This window comes from Alosa sapidissima, chromosome 8 (assembly GCF_018492685.1).
Source record: "Alosa sapidissima isolate fAloSap1 chromosome 8, fAloSap1.pri, whole genome shotgun sequence".
Lineage (NCBI taxonomy): Eukaryota > Metazoa > Chordata > Actinopteri > Clupeiformes > Clupeidae > Alosa > Alosa sapidissima.
The window spans coordinates 10,132,499-10,151,381 of record NC_055964.1 but is presented as its reverse complement, the minus strand read 5'-3'; the positions used below and the strand labels follow the sequence as shown (position 1 = coordinate 10,151,381).

At 43.6% G+C, this 18,883-nt stretch overlaps 1 protein-coding gene across 1 annotated transcript in view; it reads left to right on the top strand.

Moving 5' to 3' along the window:
* Positions 1-17,558, top strand: part of pip5k1bb (phosphatidylinositol-4-phosphate 5-kinase, type I, beta b) — a 33,299-nt gene extending 15,741 nt beyond the window's left edge. Inside the window, exons 5-14 of the mRNA XM_042101033.1 lie at positions 726-843; positions 2,886-3,038; positions 3,242-3,538; positions 8,505-8,704; positions 9,081-9,164; positions 9,838-10,061; positions 10,757-10,912; positions 13,867-14,002; positions 16,305-16,419; positions 16,553-17,558. Of these exons, the coding sequence (XP_041956967.1) occupies positions 726-843; positions 2,886-3,038; positions 3,242-3,538; positions 8,505-8,704; positions 9,081-9,164; positions 9,838-10,061; positions 10,757-10,912; positions 13,867-14,002; positions 16,305-16,419; positions 16,553-16,555 (1,486 nt within the window). The 3' untranslated portion in view covers positions 16,556-17,558. The remainder of the gene's footprint in view (positions 1-725; positions 844-2,885; positions 3,039-3,241; positions 3,539-8,504; positions 8,705-9,080; positions 9,165-9,837; positions 10,062-10,756; positions 10,913-13,866; positions 14,003-16,304; positions 16,420-16,552) is intronic.
* The last annotated feature ends 1,325 nt before the right edge of the window (positions 17,559-18,883 follow it).

Genomic DNA, 18,883 nt, shown 5'->3' with positions numbered 1-18,883 from the left:
CGAGGTAGAGTCACTATGCAAATATCTATGGTATGTGACATTTTAGTTAGTAGCTTCCTTCCTCTTCACTCTGAAATAAGAAAGGCAAGACACCATTAAGCCAGCTTTTCATTACTGACTTGACACGAGAGCCCCCCCCACACACACACACCATACTGACACACACACATTAAAAGCCTTGCGTAACCCACTTAAAATGGATTTGGAGTTGCACTATTTTTTTTGACAGTTTGATTACTTCAAAACGCTTATAAAAGAAGTATGCACTATTAGCTAACCAGTGAGTAGGTCATTTATCAAACAAGGCCAGTGGTCCCAATGGTCTCAAATGGCCTCAAAAGGTTGGGAAATTCTTAATGTAGGCTATTACAGTTTTTTTTTCTCTCCCAGGGCTAGGTTACACCTGTGCCACACTGTGTAATGCGAGTTGATTTTTTTCTAGTGAGTGAAAAAAGTGTCCACCCTCTCCCCAGGTTGGAACACAACACTGATCAGCTTGTCACAGAAACATGCAACACAATACTGGTTTAGCCAACCTGTAAATACACCGAGGTGTCACATAGCTTAGAGGTGCTGAGGAAAGAAAGGGCATTTAGCAATCCTTCTTTGGCCCCTGGGATGAAGTGTAGCTGTATGTGAGTGATTGTTCACTTGCTTTTCTGTCCATGGATGTGTGTGGCCTGTTTCCGGTTCATTTCTGACCCGTACTTGGTTTTATTATGCAGCGAGGGGAGCAACCTCACCCCAGCCCACCACTACCCTGACTTCCGCTTCAAGACCTACGCGCCCATGGCATTCCGCTACTTTCGGGAGCTATTCGGGATCAAGCCGGACGACTATCTGGTATGACAGAATCTCTTCCGCACCTCACAACTTCGGCGAGGCCGTGGGACCTCAGACACTCAGGCTTCCATGACCCTGTTTTAGTCACGCCCTCACATGCCCCACATACTTCCTGTTGGCCTGTGCTGAGGCAAACTTGGTTTGGTAAAGAGTAACTGCCGCCACTTCTCATTTTCTACTGTCACTTTGACCTTAATGAATAACGAGGCTAAAGTCAGCGTCATAAGCCTCTGTTTTCTGTCAAAATGACCAGTTTACCATCATGGCCATGTTGCTGAGTGTGGTGATTAGAAGCAGAATTCTTCATATCTAGTAAGGTTTGGTTGCAATCGGTTTTTGTGGAAGATTGTGTGTGTGTGTGTGTGTGTGTGTGTGTGTGTGTGTGTGTGTGTGTGTGTGTGAGAGAGAGAGAGAGAGAGCTGGGGATGGGATCCTGTTTGCTCCACCCTCTCATTCTGCTCAGCCTCCACCCTCCTTCTTGCTGATGTTTGGCCTCTTTCAGAGCTGTGAGACTATGTGTGTGTGTGTGTGTGTGTGTGTGTGTGTGTGTGAGAGAGAGAGAGAGAGAGAGAAAGAGAGAGAGGGAGAGAGACTGCAGTGGGCTCTGCAGCAGCTCCTGCCTTTGTAGCTCCCTCCTTGCCAGCCAACACACTAAGCGGATTGTGGGCAGCGCGCAACTAATTACCTACATTATCACCATTATTGTTTTAATTATCTCTCGTGAGCAGTGCGCAATGTGACACGATCCCTCTTTAATTACCCCGGGGAGGGGTAATAGAGCTTTGCCAGGGTATAACAGAGTGTTCCTGGCAGGCTACCACTGCATTTAACTCCTCCCATGGTGTTCCCTCTTCCCCTACAGGGACTCAACTCATCGTTATTAGACCAAGGGTTGGGACTACTGTACAGCTCCTTATCACACTAGTGTTTTTGGAGGTCAAGTGCTACATTCTGCTTTGTTTTCCCTCACGTGATTCAATTTTATATTGAGTATTTGCGTGGTGTTATTGCATATTACGGTTTGTTTGGGGCTCTGTGTAGATGTTGGAGCTGAAGGATAAGGAGTGGGACAGATTGAGGATAGAAAAGAAATAATGGATGCTTGATTTCTTTTGATTATGTGTTTTGCCTACGAGGCGAGCAAAGCAGTGAGAAAAGCCAATTAAAATGGAACAGACACATAAACATACACTCCCCCCGACACACAAACACACACACACACACATGGTTTCTCTCTTCCTCACATTCTGTCGCTCTCTCACCCTCTCTCTCTCTCTCTCTCTCTCTCTCTCTCTCTCTCTCTCTCACACACACACACACACACACACACACACACACACACACACACATACACTCTCACACACACACTCACACTCACACACACACACACACACACACACACACACACACACACACACACACAAACTGACCTGTGGAGCTGAATGCAAATGCCCATGTGTTTGTTCTCCCGGCACAACGTGACTATTGACTTCCATTAGTCAGGGGCTCTCGGGGGAGCCGTGGGCCGTCTGGCCAGAGCCTGGCCCCTCCTGCTGGTCTCGCTGCCCCCCCCCCCCCCCCCCCCCGGGTGTACCAGAGGCCCAGGCTTGTCCGGGAGTGGGCACAACACGCACAAACTGCATCATCATGGACACTGCTTGCATTATTGAGCCTGAGACCACAACCTTTACTTCCAGGCAACCGCTTCCAGTCAAACCCTGCTGGACTTCTTTTTCTTTTCCTGTTTGTGTTTTGGGGCTGCCACGCTGATACTTATGAGGTCACTAGGCCATAGGAAAAGATGTCAAGCATAAATAGATCCTGTGTCTGTCGAGTTTGTTCGCATGCCTATTACTAAAAGCAATGGCAGGTTGAGATAAGGACGTAAACAAGAGCTGTCACCTACACTGCAATTTTGCAGTCAAATAGCACTATTTTTTGTGCACTACTGAAATTTCATCATCTGTCTTCTGGAAATGTTGAATGAAAAGGTTTGAATTTGACTCAGGGGCATTATCCCTTGTGTTTGTATTTTTTTCCAGTACTCCATCTGTAACGAGCCACTAATCGAGTTGTCCAACCCTGGAGCCAGTGGGTCACTCTTCTACCTGACCAGCGATGACGAGTTCATCGTCAAAACCGTCCAGCACAAAGAAGCAGAGTTCCTACAGAAACTACTACCAGGTTATTACATGGTGAGGCCTGAGCATCTGAATGTTTTCTCTTATCAAATAATTTGCATTGACATGAATGATTGCAGTGCTCTAGTTATTATGTAATAATCATTATCTCTTCATGCTAATAAAAACTACCTCCTAAAAGTACTGTTAGTTACATATTAGCCTAAAATAAGTAAAAAATGTTGTCCACTGCTAATTGGGTTGTTTGTTTTTTACAGAATCTAAACCAGAACCCTCGGACGCTCCTGCCCAAGTTTTATGGGCTATACTGCGTGCAGTCCGGCGGCATGAACATCCGATTGGTGGTGATGAACAACGTCCTGCCCCGCGCTATCAGGATGCACTACAAGTATGACCTAAAAGGCTCCACGTACAAGCGTCGGGCCTCCAGAAAAGAGCGTGAAAAGTCTTGCCCCACTTACAAGGACCTAGACTTTCAGGACATGCATGAAGGTCTATACTTTGATGCGGAGACCTACAATGCGCTGATAAAGACTCTGCAGCGAGACTGTCGGGTGAGTGTCTTTTTTTGGCCCCTGCTGCTTGCCGGTTTCACTTCGGGATTGAAGTATATACTACAGAAGGGTCAGATTGGGTGTTTTGTTGGGTGAAACAACAACTGCGCTGCACTACTTGCAAAATCCTACTCCTGCTTGCAAGGAGTAAATCAGAAATAGACATGAGGAAGTTCAAGCTTCAGTCGTCAGTCTGAGTTTTCTGCAGAGCAAATGCTGTCTAACAGCATTCTAAGCAGTCAAAAGAGAAGGAGGAAATAAACAGCCCATTTCGGCATTTTTTACACCAGCGTTTCCTGTGTCAAATTGTATCATGAGAAATGTCCCCATAAAATAAGATTAAAAGTCTTTTACTCACAAGTTCACACTCACACACACTTGAGGCTCCTTATTATTCATGTGTATCTGCAACTGTCCAGAGGACATGCAACAGTGTTGTTGTCGCAGCAAAAACAAAAAGCATGTCCTGGATACGCACAGGAACTTCCCTATTGGACCATGTTGCACTGCCTGTTAAGCTTGGCAAAGGCGCAGCGTGTTTCCACAGAAATCTTTTTTCCCCCAGTCCCCCCACCCCCCTATCCTCCTCCCCTCCTCTCTTCCCCTAACTCTCCGCACCCCCACCTTAGGACATGACAGAACTCCAAACACGGATTGCGATTAAGAAATGTTCCCAGCATGACCAAAAAGAAAAGTGCTCGGGTCTAAAGATAGGGACCGTCAGGTCTCGCATGCCAACTCTCTCCACCTCCACTCCATTCCTGCACATTAGTGGCTAAACTCGATTAGAACAAGCACAGATTTTGCTGCAGGTCTGCGGTTTATGTAACAGGCCCCTCTTAGGTACATCTGAGTTGCTTTAGGAAGGGGATTTACATGTACTTTGCCATATATTCCACTGTTTGTGTGGTATGCTTGAAGCGATCAGATTGTATAGTTTTACATCTAACTCTAGCTGGTTGATATCTGGATTGAGAGGCATGGTGCAAAAACATGTTTTAATGTTGCTAATTCAGACTATTTAGATAGTATCATTCCGCTTTCATATACACACAGTTCAAAAGAAATAGAACTGAATGCACACTATATAAAAACACTTTAAGGTCGCAATCAAGAAAAGAAAATGAGATCCATAGAGATGAGAGATTATTTGCTAAACCAATACAGTCATTATAATGCTGAATCACAACAAATGGTTCAGTAATGGCTGAGATTTCTTCTACCATACATGCACAATTGGGCTCCATCAAAACAAACAGAGAGAAGCCAAGCATGTAATGAAATGACCAAAATCAGTGGCATGTTGCTCCTAAATCCATCCTTATTAGGTAACACCCCGTCAGGGGTGGCCATGCGTTTGGAGTCCTCTGCTGAAACACTGGGATTGTTTGTTTACTAGCTGATGTGCTCTTGCACATCGCTGTTTTCACACAGGACCCCTTTTTATTAAAAAATTATGGAAATGATTCGATATGGAAATAATTAAGTAGTTGCTTGCTCTTGGAGTTGTTGTTTTTCTCTCTCTCTCTTTCTCTGTGCTGTCTCTCTCTCTCTGTGCTCCCTCTCTCTCTCTGTGCTGTCTCTCTCTCTCTGTGCTGTCTCTCTCTCTCGTACTCTCTCCGTCTTTATGCTGTCTCTCTCTCTCTTGTACTCTCTCTCTCTCTGTGCTGTCTCTCTCTCTTGTACTCTCTCTGTCTTTATGCTGTCTCTCTCTCTCTTGTGCTCTCTCTCTCTCTCTCTCTTGTGCTCTCTCTCTCTCTCTTGTGCTCTCTCTCTCTCTCTCTCTCTCTCTCTCTCTCTCTCTCTCTCCGCTGTCTCTCACTCTGGTTTTACATTTCTCTTCTCTGCCCCCCCCCCTCCCCTAAGGGCATCCAGCTAAAAGGATCAATGCTAATGCAAGTCACAAGCATGCCAAGTTCACAGAGAATCCAAGCTTGTCTTGAAAAAAGGAGATGCCAAAATGGAGGGTGGAGACAGTTATCTTGGTTGCAGGGGAGCAGCTGTGGGAAAACACACACACACACACACACACACACACACACAGACACACACACACACACACACACACACACACAACCACTCACCCTATGCTCCGAAAAAGAGGCCTCCAACTACAACATGATTACATTTCTTTCCTGCTTTGTGCCAGTGGCAGGGCATCTTTGTGTTTCTACACAGACATCAGCGATATCATTGCTCACAATCAGTTCTAGGAGAAACTGGCTGGATGCTGGGTGTACACTGTAGATTGTGTGAGAAAGAACATGCTTACACACGTATATGCACACACACACACACACACACACACACACACACACACACACACACACACACACACACACACACACACACAAGCACACACATGCACTCACACATAGACACACACACACACACACAAGCGCACACACACACACACACAACACGCAACAGCAGCAGTGCAGGGCCATGTCCTCTGCTGTTGCACACAAACAGTTGTCTGTGATTCTGTAGTTTTTATTGTTATCGCTTCCTGCCCGCTGTCTCCTGAGCCCAGGCCCAAAGTGCCTCCTAAGCAGAAATCTCTCCCGTTTTTTCCCTGAGTAAGCAGCACAGTACAGCACAGAGCCGGCCGCCACTCTGCAACCTGCTGCAGCCCAGAAAACAGGAGAGAGGGAGAGGGGGGGGATAGAGAGACAGAGAGAGAGAGAGAGAGGGATAGAGAGAGAGAGGGGGGGGCAGGATGCACAGGGGTTGTGTATGTGGGTCAGCAGAGGGTGGTGGTTGGAATGTAGGGTATATGCCTCCTCAAACTGATGGTCCCATGACGACGGCCATATGGAGACGGAGAGGAAGTGCTCAATAATGCATGAGGAGTAGTGATGAAGAAGGATCGCCCTCATCATGGGCTGGTACTAGCATACATGTTTCATTCAGACTCAGATTCAGACCCCCCCCATCAACCGAGACTCTTTGTAGGGAGGGCACAGTGATTTTACTTTGTTGCCCCCCAGGCATCATCATCATCAGGAAATAATAGCAGACAGCCAAGCAAAATTTGCCTGTTTGGTGTTAATGATGTATTGACTGGGTTTATTTCTTTGTGTGAAACCAAATCTCAGGTACAGCGTAGACTTTCATAGTGTGAAACTTTACCGTCAGCTTACCAAAAGGAAATGGCTGAGTTGGACTGAAGTTGCACCATTGCAGGAAGAGTGTACATTTCCTGTGTATTGGTTTGATTTCAAATGCTTCCTCTAGTTTGGCAATCTGTCATTTCTTTAATGCCAAATGGAATTTTACATTGCATGCACTGGAATTGCACAGCATAAAGTGCATTTGCTTGGTGTCAATAAGAGAGTGACTAGATCAATCAGTAGACCATACAACAGTGTAAACTAAAAATATGACACAAGGAGTACCATGCCAAACATGTCTAAACATATTGTAAATGTGGGATGTAATGCATAACGGAAATGCAAGAAAGCCATGGATAAACAAACTTCCCCTTTAAGGCACTAATCTGTGTCTGTTGTCTGTCAGTATGAAGGACTGATTCAGATTGACCAGAGGGTGTTGCTCAACCAGATTCTTCAGATCTCTCTTTGTACTATAATAAGGCATTTAGGCCTTGTCTTCAGATAAGTACTGTAAGTCACTGAGACACTGAGTTTCATAGGGTTGGTCATCGCCCTTTTTGGCAACAATTGGAAGATTACATCTCTCAAGTTGAACCAAAGAGGAAATCTCATAGGGATTCTAGTCATATAAATGCTCTTGTGTAAACTACTTGTCTTGCTGTTTTATCAGTATAAAGACAATGACAATGCCAAACCAGTTTTTGTTTTTAAAACTTGCTCACTACAATTTTCCTACCTTGGAGTTCTTACTCTTTGCTTTAAATAACACGGTTCCGGTTTTTTGAAGGTGCTAATGTTTTCCACACTATTGTACTCCTCCACTGGAGTGGAGAAACAGGAACGTGTTCCGTCGGTGACGTTTGAAAGGAAAAAGTGCGATGGCTGCCGGCTTCGCCACGCAGTGGTTGGACAGGTTTAGAGGCAAATCAGGCCTGAGGATGTGGTGCGACTTTTTTTTCTTCTAAAGGCAAGTCATTTGAATGGGCTGGAGGTGACTCGAATATCTCCCCATGCAAAACAAAGATTGTATCAACAAATGTGCACATAGTACCTGCCTCCTCTTGGTACATTACGCAACAGGTGTTCAAGCTCTATAGATGGGATCCAATCTGACCCATGGAAATGACAATTATTTGTGTTTTCATTGAACTTCCAGCCATGATGAGATTTTATTGTGGTTTTGCGAGTCAGCCCCTTTCCTCCATCGTGTATGCAAACCTAATTCTGACCAGAGCTGCTGCTTTGAACAGTTGTGGTAATGGGTAACATGAGAGCGAGGACCTCAACTTTCTGCTTGCGAGCACCTGTCTGAGTGAGTGAATTCTGTGTGTGCTTTAGGGATTGCCAGTAACGATCCTCGCTCTTAGGTTCCTTGACTCTGAAAAGGCCAGTCCCTTTGCTTCCATGTGTGTTCTGACAACTGGCTTTAGAGACGACTCCCTCAGCATACAGCTTTAAAGGCCAGCGCAGGCAATCAGCGACAACGACTAAATATATTAGTGTGTGAGTTGCACATAAACAAATAAAATATAGAAGGCGAAAGAAAAAAAAAAGTATGACAGCTGCACCCATGTGTGTGATTGACCCAATTTTTGAATTTTAATCAGACTGAAAGTCGGCATCTAGAAAAGTGGAACAATATACTCTCAACCCTTGCTTAAGAAGAATAGAGACACCGCCAATCAATGTGTAACCTAGGAAAACAGAACACATCAGATAATAAAACACTGCACAAAGGGAAGAAAGACATTCCTTAAATGATGCAAACATACCTTTGACATTCCTTCCCTATTGTTTTTTTAGAACTCTTTTTCAATTTCCTGGTGGCATGTTCTCTGATCTCTGACCAGGTGCTCGAGAGCTTTAAGATCATGGACTACAGTCTGCTGCTGGGGGTGCACGTGCTGGACCCCAGCCAGAGGGAGGGCGAGACGGGCCAGGTGGGGGTGGACGGCAAGCGCCCGCTTGGCCAGAGGGTCCTCTACTCCACGGCCATGGAGTCTATCCAGGGCGACGGCAGGGCGGCAGAGGCTGTGACCACTGATGACACGTGAGTGACGTAGTCCCATCCCAATCTTTTCCGTGTGTAATCACTGTGTGTTCCAGGGCCATTGTTTTTGCTCCCTCCTGCCATGGCAACCATGTAAACAGACTAATGGCTCAGAGCCCTGCTCATGGTCTGTATTAGTATGGCTGTCATCTTCCCAACTTAATATTGTAAACATTCCTATTAAATGTATCCATTAAACATTAGTGTGTGTCTAAAGATTCAACACTTGTGTGTGTGCAAATCACAAGTGAAAGGATTCTTCACATGCTCCTTGTGGTGTTATTTTTTGGCTTTCATAAAAGTTTTGCTGAGTAGCTAATACTTCAGTCATCTCTGGAGTATCTGTTGATCTCTTCTCTCTCAATGGTATTTGCAGAATGGGTGGAATTCCTTGCAGAACACACAAGGATGAGAAGCTGCTTATTTTCCTTGGAATTATCGACATTCTGCAGTCCTACAGGTAAGACGAATGTCAGCCCACTGCGTCATCACTGAGGTGTTAGTCCATTCCAGTTCCTGACATTAGTGTAATGAAAAAGTAAAAAAGCTGGCAGAAGTATATTTTGGAACAGGCATCTCACAAAAATGATGTAAACTTGGCCAAATGGACTGGATAGAATTACATTAGGGAATAACAAGAGCAGCTTAGTCTGCTCTCATGTACCCGTAAAGTTCAGCTTGTCCACTGACCGTCACTAATTCAGCCGTAATGCAATTTCAAAGGAGAGAAAGAGGAAGTGGTCAAACTTCTCCTCCACCCTGTTCCCTAGTCGAAGTCCTCCAGAGAAGATGGCCCCCACTTTGGCCATTGTGTAACATTGTGTAATGTGTCCCTGTGCCAGATATCTCAGATCTGTTCCTGCTCAATGTCCCTCACGCCAGTAATTAGACATGGAAATGGCACTGACAGCATGGCTGGTTATATAACTTTAATATTAGCTCTCTCTCACCTCAGGGCAACCATCTCTGATTTCAAGGTCTTGTGGGTTTTTTTTTTTTTTTTTTTTTTTCGTTTTTGTAATTCTCTTTGGAGGGGTGGGGTGGGTGGCGTTGTTCATGAGATTTTGTGTATCCTGTCTTCTGACATGGGCCTTTGTTCTTCTGTCTGTTTTCTTGTTTGTGTTTTTGTGAAGGTTCATTAAGAAGCTGGAACACTCATGGAAAGCCCTTGTCTATGACGGAGTAAGTAAACACTGTGTGCTGCTTGTACCCCTGCCAGATGAAGGCCTCATGCTAATGAAACGTCAACTGTTCTGTTCACCTTTTTTCCAGGACACTGTGTCGGTGCACCGACCAGGTTTCTATGCAAACAGATTTCTCAAGTTCATGAGCACAAGAGTGTTCCGCAAAATGCAAAGTAAGCCTACATGTTGGTTTCTTTTTTGACTTTGCATATCACATCCAACCTATATCCCTTTAGAACATTCTACAGATGAAGGCCATACAACCTAAAATAATTGAAACTGGCTTAAGTAAACGTTTTTCCTTGCCGCAAGAATATACATAATACAGTATGCATCACATCAGTATCACTACAGTACACTACACCCCCCGAGGAGGCACTTCAAAGGGGATTATACAGTCTTAGTTTTGTTCCTAAATTGCCTTTAAAAAACTAACTACTTAAAACATCAGATGCCTCACCATTACAGGGAGTTAGCCAGTGGACCCAAAAGCCTTTCAAAACGATGTATCACTTCAGCTCATGTGAGCATATCACATTTACAATGGAATGTTTATTCATGTTTTTCATTTTTGATGTTTTAAAAAAAGAGCAAGGGGATCCAGCCCATTGTTTAAATATTCACCGAGATGGGGAGATAGAAATTTGGTTTTGTTGTCTTTTAAACTGAAACAGAGGGATGGTTTTTGTTTTATGCTCTCCATCTGAAGTTTCAAAGTAACGGGGAAGAGACTATTACATAATCATCCCCACTCATTAATGCAGCAGGGGGAAGCCAGGGGGGGCTTTTTTTGCTAAGACAGCCTGCATGTGTGATGAGAATCTCTGAGATCTCACTCTCCCATTTCCCCTTCCCCCTCCGTTTTTAGCGGCCCGGTTCTCTCCCACCAGACGGACGCGCAACTCTATAGCAGCCTTAAAGTCGTCCTCACAGGAGATCCTGTCGTCCCAGCAAGAGGAGAAGAATGAGGACAGGATGGACAGATTGGGTGGGGCCCGGAGCCTGGCCAGTTTGGATGGACAAGGTAGGCGTGTCAGTCAAAGGACTCCATTGTCCTTTATACTCAGTACTTGTGTTCATCTTAGTTAACAAACAAACCCTGTCTTCTGATTAATCCTGTTTAGCATCACAACATGGGTCTAATGTAATTGATCATAATTGCCATGAGTTTCTGTTTTGATGTTCTTAGAAAACCTTACATGAAAAGCAGATCAAGGTTAAAAGTGCTTAAATGGTGCTAGGCTGACATGTAGGCTTAAGCCCAACTGACGGGATGAGATGGTAAAACACGAGGGACCGTTTATTAAGGCTTGGCCTGTGATTAGAAAAGGTTCTGATATTGTTTACACCCAGTTCCCGCCATCAACCCACCCATCCCCCATTTGCGGAGCTTCCCTTGTAGTCTTCGTAGAAGGATGTTATCTGGGTGGCTGCTACTTCTTGGAATTATTATCATGGCCTGCCAGAGGCCTGCTTCAGTCATGGGCAGGCCCTCACACGGCCAGGATGAGAGTTTTCACCCATAAGCAGACTAGACCACTGACCTTCCTGTGAAATGACATTCAAAAAGAGGAAGGAACTGTCTTGCCCATATTTTGCAATTAGATACATTGTTAAGAAAGAGCTGCTTCACTGAGTAATCTTCCGTTCAAGAGATGTGTGTCTCTCCCCGTGTATATTTTTCAGAGCTGCTGAAAGGTTTATGTACATGTTCAAAGAAGGATCCTGCTATGACATTACTGGAAGAGAAAAACAGAACCTCAGCAGTTTTGTTCCTTTTACAAAGGAAGGCCAAGTGTAGGACAAGGCAGGGAAAGTGCTGATAAAGTTAATTCACCTCCGAGCATGTTTACTCAGGTTGAGTAAGCAATGACTGCGTTTACATGAAAATTGAGTATATTGGTTATTATCAGGCTTTTAAGTTTTCTAATTTTGTGTTTGTGCATCATATCCCTTAGGAACTTATGGATTTATCCAGGGTTCTGACATCAGGATTTTAGCCTACATGAGCAAACAAAAAATCGGAAAACTTAAAGAATATATATATATATAATATATTAATACTGTATAATGTCCATGTGAATGGCTGTATTTCCATATGCACTTCACTAGATATGAGGCTTATCCCGATTTCGATCAGATTCAGGATATGGTGTTTACATGAACACAGGGAAACCTGGTTATTAATTTCCTTGTATACATTATAGATAGTATCCCAGTTACTGATTACAATGTTTTGCCAAATATTCTAGAAAGCACCACACTCTTCTAATCAGTTCTAATCAGCAATCTATCTATGTAGTGCTCTAGAATCTTAGCAACTGTCAGAAATGGGGCTGTGTATACTTATGGAGTAGACTAGGCTACTCCAGCTAGCATAAGTAAGGGATAACGGCCGCCGAGGTGTCCTGTTATACGGAATTAATGGACGAGGGTGAGAGGCAAAGAACTCCCTGACGTGCAGTGGTTGCCATTATAGGCAATAGTCATGCCTTTAAGGCGCGCAAAAGAAACAAGCGGTTTCATTTAAAAAGAAGCCGACTTTCTTTGGCCCTAACAGGGATAGCATGGACAGTTAGCATGTTTACAGTTGTTGCGAAGCCTGCTTCCAGGCTTCCTACTATGGTTGTTATAGTTACCAATCGGTGATTAAACTTTTTTTTACCAGACCTACTTCATAGGTGTCCCGTTATTCAGAATTAATAGCCACCCCACCAGCCTATCAGAAAAGAGTATTTCTTCTCTCCGGGTTGATAACTGGGAATAAGGGGATCGGGATAACCTAGCGTTCATGGGCTTCGGACAAAACTTTTTCCCAGTGAAAACATCATCATTCCGCATCATTCACGTCACGTAATGTGTGAGTCAGAGGTCGGAAACTGGGGCTAGATTTTGCTAACAGAGTTGCCCAGTTAGGGGCTCGTCATCACTTTTGTCATCACATTGTAGTTCGTTTGTAGTCCATGTGGCCTTTCATGTCCAACAGTTTTAATGTGAACTTGGGAATTTGCCGTTGTTGTCACTTGAAAGCTGCAGATCTTTCTTTCACAAGCGTCTTACACTATATTTTAAGCAAATACAGTTGTTTATTTAGGATTAGTGAGTGTATGTTTTAACCTTTGTTGTGGCATCCGTGTTTGTCACACATTCCGATGGCAAAGCACATGAACACTTGCTGTGGGAAAAACAAAGTAGCCACGGGGGCGGTCCTCATTCCGAAGTGCCATGAATGCACCACTTTATCCGGTTTGCGTTTACGTTCACCACAACACAATGAGTCAGAGGGCATGGTATTCACCTCAAGTAAGGTAGCGTTGTCTAGTTTTTAACACAGCAACATTGCTAGCCACTTTTACCAACACCAACGGATAAACAACACATTCCACGATATTCCACAAACAACAAGACAACGTAACACATACCTTTGAGGCATTGGAATTGAGCTATTGAAATGGACATTCACATTTGCTAAGGAGTAAAAAGAGGAGTGAAATGACACAGTTACTACTACTAACACAGCTACAAACAAGTCATAAGGACTTGTGTCCGTGTTTTCGGACGACTTACAACTGGTTAGACGACAACGGGATCGCACCATTATCCGGGATTCTGAAATCGGGATATGATGTTTACATGCGCAAACACTTGTTTGTTGTACATGCGCAAGCTTGAAATTGGAAAAATTAAAAATCTTATAATAACCGGGTGGTTCATGTAAACACAGTTAATCAATTTGAAACTCCTGAAACATGGAAGGTTTTTCCATCCATCATTTGCGGAAATTGTCCATAATATTTAGGCTACATTACAGAAATACAGAAAATGTGGTGATTCAGAGTTTCTAAATGAATTGCCCCTGACATTGACAAAGCCTAACCTTTGTTGTAGTTCATTATTGTTCATCTGAGTCATTTAAAGGGAACTTTCTACTCTTGTGAACCAGTTGCTAAGTTCCTTGACTACATTTTCATGTTGCAGGTTTTGACTCCTACGTCCGCCCTGACCTGGTCCCTGTCACGCCATCCCTGTATGAGGCTTCGTCCATGGGCACCACCATCTCCTCCTCGTCCATCTTCGTCAGTGAGCAATACCTGGATGACCACTCTAAGGACGGGTAATGCCCTTAGAACAATACACACAGCAGGGTGGTAGTGGTCTAGTGGTAAGGGATCTGGGCTAAAGGTTGAGACTAACCCCAAAAGTTGTAAGTTTGATTCTAGGAGCTGCTACCATTGTAGCCTAGGCCTACTCCTGAGCAAGGCACCCTATAAGTATTTCACTGTAAATCACTCTGAATAGGAGCATCAGCTGAATGACGAATAATGACAATATACAAAACATTCTTTAAAAAAAAGATCAGTGCAGGTATAAGTATATAAGTATAAGTATATATACTCTTTTGATCCTGTGAGGGAAATTTGGTCTCTGCATTTATCCCAATCCGTGAATTAGTGAAACACACTCAGCACACAGTGAACACACAGTGAGGTGAAGCACACACTAATCCCGACGCAGTGAGCTGCCTGCTACAGCGGCGCTCGGGGAGCAGTGAGGGGTTAGGTGCCTTGCTCAAGGGCACTTCAGCCGTTCCTATTGGTGGGGGATCGAACCGGCAACTTTCCGGTTCCAAGCCCGAAGCCCTAACCAGTAGGCCACGGCTGCCCCACCTCCTAAAATACATTGCTGTCTTTTTGCTTAATCACTGTTATGGCACCGACCATGATTATAGGATAACAGATTAGGATCTAGAGAAACGATGTTCTCTTTGGAGGAAAGAGCTGTTGTCCTCATAATGAATAGAGAAGTAAGAAGTATTGGAGAAAAATAGTGTGCAAAAGACCAGCCTGTAGGATCACTGTGTATGCGGATCAGTCATCTGACCCTTTCACTGTTCTCATCCATTCAAAACACCACGCCACACCACACCCTCCACCTGGTGTTGTTCTTTCACTGTCGCTCTGCTGACGTCTCACTAATCTTGATCTTTTGCCCCAGTCACGCACCTGTTTTGCTACCAAACTCCCTGTCAAAGGACTCACTAAATATTTAAGCAGGGTCTAAAAGGGGGTCTGACTCTGCCATTGTTTGTTGACAGAAAGTCTGACAAAAGAGGGTGTTTGATCTGAAGGTGACTTGAGCCTAAGGAAGCAGCAGGCTATTGCTATGACTGTGGTGCTGGCTGGTGATGAGTGTACCCAAACACAAGCCGTCTCAATAGACCATCACAAAAGAACAGGCCAGGGGTAATTTTTTTACATATTTATTTAAGATGGTCTGGATAAGCTGGTATTTTGTTTGAAAATAGTGCCCCTATGGCAGGCTGAGTATAAAAGAGTACCGCGCCAGAAACAGAGAAGTAATCAAAGGAGAAAGTGCTTGTGTTTCTTTCAAAGATTTTATTAAACCACTTAAAACGTCAATAAAGTAATTTAAGTCATGAAAGTAAAGCATGAATAGCTGCACGGAAAACAGGATTTGTAGCAAATCCATCCAACACACCTGATGTAGAACACTAAATAAGCTAATAGGCACCATGCTCTAAAGAGTCGTGTCAATGCGAAAACTGGAAAACGATTTGAATAGATGCAGGTAAATGTATGTTAATGAGTAGCCTCTGAGGCTAGGCATGTAAAACCAGACATAATCTCTTTGCTTACATCGTGAGGCAGGAAGTGAGTGGTATACCCGTTATCACGATTTGACAGAGTTGGTGAAATCTTTGGCCGTAATTACTGGCACTAAAACAGTAAACACATTCCTGCAATAAACTCGAGCAACTGGAGTCAGGTGACTCTTTGTGAGCAGCAGCCAGCCGGTGATCTGGAGGCCTGTCTTCAGCTGCCCCCTGTCGCATGCTGGGAGACCATTATGTAATGTTTTTTAGGGCAGTTTTTTTGTCCCTTTTTCATGCCACATTTTTATGTGAGAGGCCATGTATCTTTGCTGTCAAAAATGATAAAATTTTTAGTGAAATGTCAGTGAAGTTCAGGCTTATTTTATAACTTGAGCAGCCTCTGAGTTGACGATCCATTTCACATCTAAGTTAACAAATTGATTAACTGTATAAAAATGTTATGAAGAAAGCTTTCGAGATCAATGTGCCTTAAAGTACTGAACAAGGACTAATATGTTTCTTTCCACTAGTTACATGCTGGTTTATTTATTTTCTTTGCCTGTATCTTTTGTTTTTGTAGGGGTATTTGTATATTCTACATTTTTAATCATCTTTTAATGTTATGATCTTTCACATCCTGCAACGTCACAGCTAGGAGGATTCTTTCCCCCAATAGGTACCTTGACACTGTATGCGTTTGGGGTGCGCAGTATTCAAATGATCATTGAGACATCTGTCCCAGCAGCTTGTTAGCTCTGCTCTGTTTTCCATGCTCATTTGCATTGCTGTGTTCCCTCTGTAGGGATGATGCAGCTTCCAGTTCCACCTTCACGTTGGAGGACAGCGCCATCTGCCTGACGTCAGAGCAAAGCACCATGGACATGGACAGGGATGACGGGTCTTTTGATATCTACTTAGTAAGTATCGGAAGTCACAAAACATTTTGACTTATATGTGTATCGATCAAAACACAAACTTTATTCTGGAATATTAGTTCATAGTGTCCAACATGGGCTCTTATTTGTTTATTTGTTTGTGTTTATTTTGCAGTGAAATGTAAGAAGACATCGAACATCATCACTGCGCATTAATTCAATCATCTGATGGTTGCGACTCTTCTCTGGTGAAGCAGAGGTTCCCACCTAAACACTACTCTGCTCCGCCACATCCATCTACTCAGCTGTCAAGAGATGGCATGCCATCCCTTGCCTTTTGCCAAAACAAACAACCAGGGGGGAAACGACTCTTGATACAGAGGTGTGAGAAATCCATGGGAAATATCAATATTCATGACATCCATTCCAGACATGAAGAAGGCAATGTACCTCCTCCTCCGCTTCCCTCCCAGGACAATATACAAGACTCGCGTTGCATTTGAAAGCCGTAAAGACCCACCGATGTGTGTGCATCACCTGATATCTGCACAGCGCCAAATAGTGAGGCTGATGTGATACATGCTGCCCATTTCAACGTAAAACAAAATCAAACAGAGGGAAGCAACAGAGACAAACCTTTGCATGGGTTAGAGGCTACCTTGACAAGTGACTTTGTGACTGGATCTTTGAGCGCTTGGAAGCAGGTTGGAATAGAAGGGTGGTGCTCACCACCTTCTCCCAAATGGCACTTTTTCTGTAAGGATAGTATGTATGTTTGTATTAAACATAGTCTCATATATTTGGTTTAGGTGAGTTGCCAAACCTGAACTCTTTCAATGAGAACGCACATTTAAACATATGTAGTATGAGCATTGTTGTGTTCATTTTTCGTCTAAAACACAATGAGACAATGAAGAATAATTGTTGACCTTTAGATGAGTAAAGAATGTTTTGGGGTGAGGGTGTCATGACTGAAAATGCATTTTCTCAGGATATCCTTTTCATATTTCTGCATCCTGTTTATTACTTAAAGATAAGTGATAGGCTAGTGTGTGTACCATGTTCAGCTCCGCAGCTGACCTGTTTCTAGAGAGACCATATCAAAGTTATCTCTTTAAATTCTATAATTGCACATTTGTTGGTTTTGAGACCATAATTTATTAAATCACTGTCAATACACAGATGTTTGTCTTTCTTCTATGAAATGCTCGCATTTGTCATAGCCTATGTCATTTTCATTCCCTCAGAATGACTACTTGAATACTTTTGATTTTGCGAGGTAATGCAAAATTGTGAGGGATCATTAGCCAGGATGCCAGCTGAAAATTGCCCTGCACACAGCATTTGAGGTTGGGAAGTTCGGTCTGGACTTGTTCCATTGTGGAGCAACTATGCCCGAACCAGAGGTGTTCAGACCAATCAAATTGGGCTTTGTACAATGATGGACAGATGAGCAACAGTGCCTATCTATCACGTCATCTGAGCACGCTTAGGTTGATTTTGTTTGCAACAAAAGTGCTGTGGCCCCATAGGAAAAATGCATATTAGGCAATTTCCATGCAGTTTGGCCTTTCATTTACACAAACACTGGGGTTTTATCACTGAAAACGATTATTTCTGAAAACTTAAGCCAAAGTGGATATGTGGAAAAACTCACTCACTTTCATCAAGGGAAAACAGCTTGTTGCATTGTGACATGTTGTTCCCTCTTTTGTTTAAAATCTCTGATTGGCCACCTGTTTGCTCGAGGGGTTTGCGACACCCTTCGGCTATCCTGCTATGTATTCCGTTGTCTTAGATTTGACTATCAGGTGTTGTACAAGATATTGACAGCACAATAACTTAAAAAAAGGCATTTGTGGAGAAGTGTTCGGGTGTTCTTGAGCTCACAGTAAGCTATTTTGTTGCTCTGATTAGTTAGGTCCAGAGCGGTAGATAAAACATCTTTTTCTATGGCTCTGGTTAGGTCTATCCAATTGAGTGCAGAGGCGTTTCCCCCCTTGTAGGTTAAAACACGACCCGTCTCAATGGAGCAGTATCAGACTCAAATTCTGACTAGAATTGAGTATGATGGTGTCAGGCTAAGGGATCACAGTAGAAGCTCCAAAAAATAAACTCCCACCTCAATAATAATAAATTCCCACAATGTCTCTTTGCAGGCTCCTTATTAAAGGTATCTAATGCAGTGTCATTTTTTATTATTATGACCGCCGCGCAGCGAAGGTCATATAGGTTTAGTCAGATTTATTTATTTATTTATTTATTTTTCTTTTTCGCATGTCCACATTTCCGTCAAGGATTCCCGGGACACTGAAAGACCGGGGTAGACGAAACTTGGTGAGCATGTAACCCCATATGGATAACATGGAACCATCGTTTTTCCCCCCGCTGGACTGCACCCCCCGAAAGGAGGGTAGGGCAGACACAGTTTTCTGTGAATATCTCGAGAACCGTAAGGTTTAGGAGGACCATTTTTTTTTTGTATGTTGATCTCAAGGGACCATGT